Here is an 11,609-nt window from a genome sequence, read left to right on the forward strand (position 1 = left end):
TTGATCCAGTCTCATCAATAACCCCTGGTGTTATCCCCTGCAGCTCAGCCGACCATACTGTATGATCTATTCTGAGACTTCAGATTAAACTAAATCAAGCTGGTGGTCTATTTAGTATAGGCTATCTCAATAACATATTTATAAGGGGTGCTGGGGAAAATTTTTTGGAAGCCCTGATCTAGTTCAGTGAATTGCGTCACGTGACCGAGCGTAGAGAGAGGGGAAAAAAGCAAAGACATAGGTTTGTTTGTGTACATATTTTATTTATTTACAATGAAGCTACAGAGAAAAACCCCCCAATCTAGAATATTTACAAAACACCAACAGCAAGCTCCGCTGAGCTTGGGACAGAAGCAACTCACCTCCTTGTATTAAAAGGAGACATAATATTATCAATACAGTAATAGAATCATAATAATATTATCCAAATCTCTTCAGCACAAGGATCAATTAGATTTACAATCTCAACTTTCGTTAATATGAGTGCTGGTGAGTTGGCAAGTCATTAAGAGTGGTATTTACACTGGTAATGAGTTGACAGTAAGCACATGGATATTGTGGATATGGATATTAACACATGGATATTAACAATACCACTATTGTTTAGTTACTCAATGCCCCCCATCAACTTCCCCCACCAGTGATAAAATCCTGCTTGGTCATATATTCCACCTCAAAACCTGCCTTCTGTTTCAAACATCTCTCCACACCATGGAACAGCACAACCACTTAAATCAGTCTTATAGTCATTTACACAGTAGGCCTATTTCTTCTTTAGCTGTCTTTCAACTTTCAACTTTGCTCCACATCGCATCACCACATTGCATCATGACGCAAACAAACCTTTCCCTGACATCAACTCCTTCTTCAAGGGTTATAACACAAATTCTTATGTGAATAATTGTTTCTCCATGGTATAATACATACATCGCCCAGTCCCTAGTGAGCATAGTGCCCCTCCTCCCTGGGATTCTGGACATCATGGAATACCTTGTTATATACATGTATGTGTGTGAACGTCTGTCGGTGTACAGTATGTCCAAAATGTGTTCAAGGAGGTTTCTAGGCACTGTTCAGAATTATTTTCAGAAACCCGGGCGGATTCTGGATCTCACTGGCCATCCTGAGAATCCACTTGTCAGTATCAGTGCCTGGGCTGGCCCACAGGAAGGAATCAGACATGACCAAGTCAGCTGACTGACCTTGAGAGGAGGGACACACAGTTAGTCAAACACAATCCCACCTTCAGATGATCTATATCTATTACTAATAAGAAATAAGCTACCATAACGCAACCTCGTTACAGCACTAAAATAAAGAGTAATGTGTAATAGTTCAATATTTACCTAGTAAAAAAATTCCACGCAAAGTCCTTCCAAAGATCCTTCACATGACAGAGCACACTCCAGTCTGGAGAACTTGGCCATTGCGGTTGGCTGTTGCCCTGTACCTAAAACAAGGGGACGCAAAGTCTTCCATCAGATAGTTACAGAGGATGGCGCAAAGGCTAAATCTGGGAAATTCCCCACTGTTTAATGGTCATTCAGGCACAGTGAATGGAGGCTAGTTGTCTTTTTAGGAAAATATGGGAGTTCGGGTTAGTCCTTACGTATTAAGGTTCGCAGGCTCAGAGTGGTAGGCGTATTTGCCCGTCTCTGCGAGGGTATGGGCGTGTGCCGGCTCGCTTTGGCTGATCTTTAAGGGCTGGTGGCTCTTCGTGTCTCTGGAGCTGATTGGTAGGGTAATTTGGTTCCCTTTGGGTTCCAGTCTATCGGGATCCAGGGGGTTGTGGGAATTGGCGGGGGAGGAAACGTCGATAACCTGGATGGTGGGCATGTTGAGGGTCTGCGCCTTGACCACCAGCTCAGAGTGGGCCAGCTGCAGCTTCTTCATGTGATTGATGGCCACGGTGGCGTTAAAGGCTTGCTGTAACGACACACCGACAACAGTTGATGAGAAACATGCTAAGAGAAAAAGTACTGTATGCGCTCCCATGGTGATTGCCATCATCATGAGTGAGGCGATATGCTTTTATTTGGGAAAAGCTTGGGCATAGAAGTTTTATAGTGGTCTTGATATTGACTTGATTATGAGTAATCAGAGATGTTGAATAACACCTAGATGTTTACAGTATTTCATGGCCCTTAATCAGGAAAGAGATCAGATGTGTCGTACACACAAACAACACACTGGGATTATGTTTTAAATGGGGGAGAGAGCCAGAACCCTTTCTGAGCGGTATGGGAGGAAGGCTCACCTTCCACTTGGTCTTGGCAAAGTTCTTCTGGATCTGTACACTGACAGAGTGGTAAATATCCTGGCTCCGTGCTGTATTTCCAATGATCCTGAAGGAGAGACAACCGAAAAGAACATTGTAATCTCCTGACAGGATTAAGCTTGAATCTAGCCACGTAATCTAGACTAAATCCTGCTATATTTCACCTTTGTTTCAGCTCACTAATTCAGTCTGGCATTCCTGTCATTGAAACTGAAACTGTTTCCAGGCTAGCCTGAATACACCTCACACTGGACACCACAGAGAATATGTTGTTGTAGATGTTACAGACAAAATAGATGAAGCAATAATGTTGTTGATCATGACACTCACCAGGGATGCCTGAGAGCCTGCTCTGTAGTGAAGCGCATCTTCGGGTTCTTCTGCATCATGTTGCGGATAAAATCTTTGGCTGATTCAGAGATGTCATCCCAGAAGGGAGAGTCAAACTCGTACTGTGCCTTCATGATCTTAGAGAACAGTCGCGTCTCAGTGTCCTCATAGAATGGGGGATATCCACAGAGACTAGAGAAACCAAATAATAATGCTGTGTAAGTTTGTGTCTTTACGAAATGATAATGTGTGTGTGTGTGTGTGTGTGTGTGTGTTTGTCTCTGTGTTAAATGTCCACATGGTGGAGCTCTAACTCCACCACTGTAACAGTATATGTTGAGGGAACGGCCCAGTGCCACTAATGAATTAGCATGACTATGCCTTCATCATGCTAAAGATAACCCTTGATTAGACTAACGAGCTTGAAAAACAAAAATGCACTCTTGCCTGCAAAGACCAGGTCAGATACATAGTCTTTACATGCAATCAACTATACCTTACAGTAGACTATATCTTTTTTTATTTTACCTTATTTATACAGGTTTTTCTCAATGAGATAACATCTCTTTTCCAAGAGAGACCTGGTCCAATATTGACATATCTGGAGGTCATCAATGAGAGCAATACTCACAGGATATAGGTGATGACTCCAATAGACCAGCAGTCCACTGCCTTGCTGTAGGGTTTCTGGGCCAAGACTTCAGGGGCTGGAGGTTGGGAAACAGAGTAAGTAAGAACAATTCTCCAAGTTCAGTTCATTTACCTCAACTAGTGTTGTATGGTATTTGACAGGTTATTAGGTTTTGTAATGTCTTTGTTGTCTCCCTTATGTGTTTGAGTGTGGTTCTTCTGACCCAGTGTATCACCCATACACACAGTTAATTATCCGTAGAGGCCAAACGTCTCCTTCCTTACCCACATATCCTGGAGTGCCGCAGGCTGTGGACATGACACCATTGTCCTCCATCTTGGACAGGCCAAAGTCACTGATCATGATCTTGGAGCTCTCATCCTGGCTGTAATACAGCAGGTTCTCCGGCTTGAGGTCACGGTGTACGATGCCATTCTGATGGAGGTATTGTACAGCCTGGAGCACCTGTTGGATGACCCTGCTGGCATCCTTCTCTGAGTACATCCCCCGGTCCAGGATACGGTCAAACAGCTCACCCCCAGCAACGCTACCGGGAGAACAATAACAGCCATTAACCTTGAGCCCTTAAAGCTGACTCAACCTAACCTTAACCATGAACTGATTGTCGGAAACATAGCTCAGCCTAACATTTGTGGATGACATATGCTCTTCTATCCATGAGCTTCTGCTCATGTGCAGGCCCAGCATTGGGAACATTCAGCATTATGCTTCTGCATGTGACTTGAGTGCTAAGTTGATGTCTGATCCCAAACTCAAACAGGCAGAACATTGTGGCTGTCATTAAATCAATGGGCAATAACTATTATTTGTGGAGTTTCTGTGTACACAAGGGTTTTATAGGAAATAACTATCATAATATTTTCTACATTCTACTGTAATAGAAGGTAAAACATGTTGAACTTACAGTTGCATGACAAGGTAGTAATGAGAGCGACTTTCATAGAAATCCTCCAACCCAACAACGTTATCGTGTTTGATCCTGGGAGTGAGAAAATATAGGTAATTTTTTGAATGTGAGATGAAAATACAATGAAACATACAGTAGCTGTATGGAAGAGTCATCCAATTTGGAATGGGGTTGAATGACAATTGAACGTTTTGAACTCCTACTTTCTCAACACGGCAATCTCATTCTCCAGATTCTGAATACTCTTCTGCTTCTTCTTCACACACTTCATGGCAAACAGCTTGCCTGTCTTCCTCTCCTTCACCATGAACACCTCGGAGAACGCCCCCCTGGATGAACACACAAACACATAGGCAAAGGGTTGGTTCCATTATTATAATAGTGCAATTACTACATAGGATCTGGGAAATCAGCTTATTACCCTATTAGGAAGACTGACATTTTCCATAAGAAAATATGAAGGGCACGGTTAGTCAGGCCCTCATGGGCGTGATGTTATAAAACTGAGGTGGTACTGTATGTGAAATGAGATACTGAGATGTATTTTCTGACATTAATCTTCTCTTTTTCTGTAATTTCATCAGAATTGCTACATTTTGCTGTGATGTAGGCTACAGTTATCGTGGACCTGCAGTAGGTTATAAATGTTTGCAATACACCGTTGATGTTTTCTATTGTTCTTCGGGTATCAGGTGGCCTACATGCATGCACCCTTTGATTTTAGAGCAGAGAGAGGTGCAGGATATCAAAACAGAATACTGTGGAAAAAGGTCCTATTAAGGCCTAAGACGGGATTGAGTGGCTTAAGGGCTCACTCAATTTAGTGTTCTCTACAGTTTCCGAGCTATCTTCCGCATTGTCTGGGATTAGCCTGATTATCCCTTACGCAACAGAAACTGGCAGGCAGACTTGAGGTGTGGACAAACGGAGCATATGCAGACATCACAAATAGACCTCTACCCCAAGCAGCGGCCAGATAATATATTGGATCATACACAACCTGGAGAGCGAGGCTGACAGAAGACACTGTACCCCAAAGGTGCTGCCCCCTTTTTGTTGGGTTACGCCACTGAAGAAGGTCTAAAGGAACACATATGCAAGATGAGAGCACTGCAAGGTTAAATGATTGAACTAACTTAATTCTAAAGATAATTAGCAGAGATTGCTTCAACTGCAGCAGACAGTCCCAAGTCCCAACGTGTCTTACAGCATGGACGCAGGCAGAGTTATTATGACAGCTGTGTCTCACACTATCTCACATTGTCTCATTAAATTCAAATGGAGCACAGAGGTAGGCCCCAGGGCGTAAGTCAGACATGCTGACGTCTTTATGTTCTCCCAAACTACACATCATCTTCTCCCAGAGAACCCCATGATTCTCATTATGACCCACAAGGGATATTATCAATCAAACAGCATCCGTGGAAATTAATTGGGATGCAAGACAGCTATTAGTAAGCTTGTTGTCAGACTTGTTGTCTCCTCATGTACAGTTTGAAAACACAAAAGACAGACAGAATACACCATTAACTGCTGAAATAAGCCACGATCAGGATAGGGATGATATCTACATGAGAGAAGGGTGTGTAACGACAGACTGCAAGCCTCTGTGCTGTACTGTATGTCAGATTGCCAGGAAACTAGACTGTGTTTTTGTTGTGTTCTGTGGGTTTCGGCTTTATAAAGCCTCATCCAATGGATCTCCCTAATTCCCCGAGATAGATCCTTGTGATGGAACATAGGAAGGAAATACAGTAGGGACTGCTCTGCGCTCATTTGTTATGGTGATATGTTTATCGTCAAGCACCGTAGTCTAGAAACCACTCTGTGTGTGCATGCTAATGAAATAAATTAGGCCTATAGAGAGGAAACAAGAGATTGGTTTACATACAGGTGTTTCACAGTACAGTAATCGGATCTATAGAGCACCTGTCCAAGCTTTCTCCATCCGTTTACTTGTTCTTTCTGCTCATTGATCCTTATTCCAATCTGAGAGAAAGATTATCAGTGTCAGTCTGCCCTTCACCTGATCACCCTTAGCCTGACACCAGCAGAACAAAGCTAAACCCTCCTGACTAGGCAAAGCTATCACCCTGCCCTAAGAGAAGAGAGTTGTATAATTCTGAGAAAATAATGCTACTTTTATACTTGCATTATGCTTTCACTATATTTTACTTATTTTATACATTTCTGTTATGTGATATTTTCCCCAGATGTGATCTGTCACTTTTTGAAATAGGTCTCTGCTGAGAACAAGTTACACCTACTTATCATGCAACAATAAGTAAACTTGCCTTCATTCTGCCATACATTGCCTTTAACATCAAGATTCCATTCAGGAAAATTCCAAAAGAACATCCCTTCTTAGTTAAGAGGCGATGTTCTCCAAAACATGTGTTCACACAAATGTTGTTTGTCTACATGGCTTCCTCTCTTATCTGCATATCCAATCCTCGGTCCAGCCAAGTCTGTGTTCCCACAGTACAGTGACGTCAGACCTCTAGGCAGCAGTAGCCTACACACCTTAATTTACCTCTGGCCCAGCCCCAGATTCATTATCCACCACCACCGCTTCCTAAGCCTCTCAACATGACAGTTTCAGTAAGACAGGACAGCTCAGTCAAGAACATTTGATTGACCCCATGGATTAAGTCATGGTGGTTGACACACTAAAATGAGGCTATTTTGACTGGTGCAAAATCAATGCACATGTAAAATATTTATCCAACACAAACTATCTAAATAGTTTGAAACTGTTAGTTACATTTACTCAAATTACTTAGTTACAGTCAGTGGTGGGAAAAGTACCCAACTGTCATACTTGAGTAAAAGTAAAGATAACTTAATAGAAAACTACAAGTAAAAGTCACCCAGTAAAATACTACTTGAGTAAAAGTCTAAAAGTATTTGCTTTTAAATATAATTAAGTATCAAAAGTAAATGTAATTTCTAAAATATACTTACTGTAAGTATCAAAAGTATAAAATAATTTCACATTCCTTGTATTAAGCAAACCAGACTGCACGATTTTCTTGTTTTTTAAATTTACGAATAGCCAGGGCACACTCCAACACTCAGACATAATTCACAAACAAAACATTTGTGTTTAGTGAGTCTGCCAGATCAGAGGCAGTTGGGATAACCAGGGATGTTATCTTGATAAGTTTGTGAATTGTACCATCTTCCTGTCCTGCTAAGCATTCGAAATGTAACAAGTACTTTTGAGGGTCAGGGAAAATGTATGGAGTAAAATTATTTTTTAAGTAAAAGTTAAAAAATTCAAGTAGTACTTTAAAGTATTTTTACGTAAAGTACTTTACACAACTGGTTACAATAACTCACATTTTCTACAACGCCATCAAAAACGTCTGGGGAAAAAATCTTTGAAGAGTTCTTGTGGAATTTTGTCAAGATTGTACCAAAGACAATCAAAATCCAGTTTTGGATTTGAAACTGAATGAATATCAAACAAAAGATGGCTCCATAGACGATGTCACGTTCCTGACCTATTTCTGTTAGTTTGTTGTATGTGTTAGTTGGTCAGGACGTGAGTTTGGGTGGGCATTCTATGTTTTCTGTTTCTATGTTGGTTTAGGGTTGGTATGGCTCTTAATTAGAGGCAGGTGTTTGGCGTTCCTCTAATTGAGAGTCATATTTAGGTAGGTTGTTTCACAGTGTTCGTTGTGGGTGGTTGTCTCCTGTGTCAGTGTTTGTCGCACCATACGGGACTGTTCGGTTGGTTTTTGTACATCGTCATTTTGTGTAGTCTATTTTCCCTGTTCGTGAGTTCTGCGTTTTATGTAAGTTCGCATGTCCAGGTTTGTCTACTCCGTTTTGTTGTTTTGTTAGTTTATAGTCAAGTTCGTGTTTTTTCGTCTTTCTGTAAATAAATTATGTCATCACAACCCGCTGCGCCTTGGTTCAATAACTACTCCTCCTTTTCGGTTGAAGAGGAGGAGGACCGCCGTTACAGACGACTTCTATTGGCCATTTTGTGAATGATCTGATGAGCCATCTGATGTACCAGATGTTATCAGAAGGTCTAGGACTGATACCCTCGGCGCTGCCACAGTGACTTGTCTATAACACACCTACCTGTAAAGTAGGTCTCATGGTAATCCAATCAAACTTACTGCATGATATGCACCTCAGCCAGTGGATAGTCATGAGGGTCGCTCTCTCTTTCCTCAATGAGGTCACATGCATGTTCTAATGAGGCAGGAAAAAATGTCCTTTGGTAGGTAGGTGGGTGTGGGCTGTACTTACGATCCAAGAACCTCCATGAAGTCAAACACCTCCTGAATGTTGTCAGTGGTCTTCTTCCAGTCAAATTCGGCTTCTTTACGACCCATGTCTGCTTCTTTAAAAGGGATTTCTGTAACAATGGGAAAAAACAGAGGAATGTCATTAAACACCAGTTTTCAGAATCGAGTATAATAATGTTGCCTAGATTCCTACTCACATATGTTCTGCAGTGCTATTGCGAAACCCCAAAATAATAATTTCTGTATCCACACCCATACTCTCACAATGTCCTGTTGGATTATGACATTTCCCAGAGTCATGAGAAATCAACACATTGTCTGCAGCCACACAATGTTAAACAGATCTGTATTCCATTGGCCCGTGTACAGCACACCATAATGCCAGACAGTCTGACACCGCTGTCTGTCTAACAAGGCTGCTAAATCATTAGTTATCTGATTGAGAGATGATTGACATAGACAGATAATGGTAAAGTCCTTGAGCATCCATTATTCTCTATTACTCTGAGATGAACTCAGAGTGAACATCCAAACCAGCTGTAGATGCAATATCTACAGAGGTTAGCTGACATATTTTTTTTTTTTGCTCTTCTGAATTAGGTAACTTGGCTGATCAACCAAAACTGTTTGGGAAAGATTACTGCTATGGTAGGCCTAGTTTATGCAGCCAAGTTACCCTGTAGCTTTGCCTCGTTTCCATTATATAAGAGATTACAAACTTCTGATCTGTAGACCCTGACCTTGCCAGGAATAGTCAAAGTGTAAGAGGCCAACCAAGCCAAGGACAGGATTCAATCATTTATGGAGCAGAGCACTTGACAGAATTAACAATCAATTTCTATATGTAAAACAACCCTTGGGAAATAAAGTGTAGCTGTTAGACCAAAAAAAAACAATATCCTGAACATGGTAACAAACAAGCAAGATGATTTTCCTATGTGAAACTAGACAAACAAAGGGAACAATCTTGAAAGTATGAAGCAAATTTGACATCACTACCTCTCACATTTCCTTCCCAACTATCTTCTTTGGAAGTCCGTTCCATTGATATCCAAATAGACAAAACCATGATAGACAAATGAAAACTGCTCTGAACCTGTTAAGACTCAGACAGTCTTGTAAAATCTGTCACTCAGTCAGGAAATACAGTAGCTACATGACAAGCATAAGATATATTTGTTTAAAGTATATGCTAAAGCCAAAATGTTGAATAACTATTCAATTTCTCTCATGTCTAGAATTCTGGCTACTACCAACTATGATAAAAGATTTAAGCTCTGTCCCTGTCTGGTCCCTCTGTCTCTCTCCCACAGCCAGCTGTCATGCTTTTATTCCTTTGTCTCCCTGACATCACACTGTAAAGTCCTCTGTCTACCCACATCAATGTGTTGTCATTATGTGGGCATTATACAGCACAAGCAGCAACAACAGTACTTCCAGATCAGTGCAGGTTCAGTACATCCATGGAACAATACAGTGTTCAGTGTAAACATAGAATTACACCACGTCATAAGATAGATATGCAGCTATAGACATCTGTTATGGTACACACAATTCCAGAATACAATATAATGACTATTTCCCCCAGAATTAAATAAATACAGAGTATAAAATCCTTAGTATCAATCCTTGCTGTCAGACAAAAAATCTCTAAACGATGTTGTAAATCTATTGATCATCACTTTAGGCTAGTTTAAATTATTGGTAAGTTTAAACTTTAAAGACAGTTCTCAGATGGTGTCTTTAAAGCTGGACTGCCTTACCTGAAAGTTTATAACAACTCAAGCCACAGGTAGTTTTGCCTTTAGGAATGCAGGCAGTCCGGCCAATGCAAGGACAACACTGGTAGAAAACGCCGTGGGAAAATGCGAGAGGACGGAGTGTTCTTTTGTATTTAAACACCGACATTCGCTGGGACGTCCCACATCCAGTGTTTTTTTTCTGTGCACTCAAAGCCCCTCGATGGACCAAGTTGGTTGCAGCATCACCTGCGCAATCACTCGAATTAGCCTGTTAAAAACATCTTATTTTACACTTTTCTGATTGTAATAGAATCTCAAAAATGTTTTTACAGATACATTATTTAACTTGAGTTGTACGTCTATGGACCTTTTTGATCTGAATGTCATCCACGCGCAGAATAGCCTATCATTAGGCAAAAAAATATTATGTTGAAACTACCTTTTTAATATGAAATCCCACCAGCTATATTCTAGGACGTGGCAGCAATCCTTCAATTCAGACCGAGAAGCACAAATGGACCGACTTCCATGAATGAGATAGACCTACCGTGGTGGCAATTAAGTCTACCCTGGCGGAGCGGATTTCTCTTTGACTTACCAGTGAGATACTGTAGGTGCTGAAGGTAGCTCTTCTCTGACTCTCCTGCCAAAACCTCGTTGAGGACTGGACAGATTACCGTGTCCGTAGCCACGGAAATAACTAGTTTTTTCAGGTCACAGATTAGAGCGCGCAGTTACATCCCCGTTAACGGCTCGGGGAGGGAGGGGCCCGGTGCCGAGATGTCACAGGGGTTCATTTATTAAGCAGTGCAGTGATAGTCATCAATCACTATGTGTCCTTTCGCTCTAACGTCATGTTGTTGTTTATAGATTTGAAAAGAAATACTGGGACCATTTTTTGTCAAATTGGTTATTGTTCCATCCATCAGTCACAACGTAGCAGGGTCAGGCTGTTAAATGTACATATTGTATCTTTAGATCTTTACATTTTTATTTTCACACGTACATGTGCAGTAGCCTATTCATTGCAATAGGACAGTGTTAGGATATACTGTATCACTTTTCATCAAGGTGACATAATGTACATGTTGACCAAGTATTTTGCTATTGATGCTTGCATCTATACTGAACAAAAATATAAATGCAACACGTAAAGTGTTGGTTTCATGAGCTGAAATAAAATATCACAGAAATGTTCCATACCCACAAAAAGCTTATTTCTCTTTTGATATTTCACATTTTGTGCACAAATTACATCCCTGTTAGCGACCATTTCTCATTTGCCAAGATAATCCATCCACCTGACAAGTGTGGCATATCAAGATGATTAAACAGAATGATCATTACACAGGTGCAGCTTGTGCTGTGATTAATAAAGGGCCACTCTAAAATGAGCTGATTTGTCACACAACGCCACAGATGTTTCAAGTTTTGA

The 11,609-nt window shown here is 41.0% G+C and overlaps 1 protein-coding gene across 3 annotated transcripts; it reads right to left on the reverse strand.

The window, feature by feature from the left end:
* Positions 1–256: 256 nt before the first annotated feature.
* Positions 257–10,945, reverse strand: LOC129860630 (calcium/calmodulin-dependent protein kinase type 1D-like). Of its 3 annotated transcripts, none has more exons than XM_055931219.1 (11): positions 10,773–10,945; positions 8,434–8,542; positions 4,371–4,496; positions 4,165–4,239; positions 3,524–3,786; positions 3,240–3,315; positions 2,609–2,800; positions 2,258–2,345; positions 1,610–1,926; positions 1,347–1,450; positions 257–1,202 (listed from the first exon to the last, which is right to left on the reverse strand). In XM_055931219.1, exons 2-10 carry the CDS (start codon positions 8,517–8,519, stop codon positions 1,387–1,389), a joined length of 1,287 nt encoding a protein of 428 aa, XP_055787194.1. In that variant the 5' UTR covers positions 8,520–8,542; positions 10,773–10,945; the 3' UTR covers positions 257–1,202; positions 1,347–1,386. The 3 variants fall into 3 exon arrangements, with proteins under 3 accessions (XP_055787194.1, XP_055787192.1, XP_055787193.1); XM_055931217.1 differs by lacking the exon at positions 10,773–10,945 and adding an exon at positions 10,196–10,340; XM_055931218.1 differs by lacking the exon at positions 10,773–10,945 and adding an exon at positions 9,432–9,661.
* Between the last annotated feature and the right edge of the window lie 664 nt (positions 10,946–11,609).

The sequence above is a fragment of the Salvelinus fontinalis genome, chromosome 8, assembly GCF_029448725.1.
Source record: "Salvelinus fontinalis isolate EN_2023a chromosome 8, ASM2944872v1, whole genome shotgun sequence".
Taxonomy (NCBI): Eukaryota; Metazoa; Chordata; class Actinopteri; order Salmoniformes; family Salmonidae; genus Salvelinus; species Salvelinus fontinalis.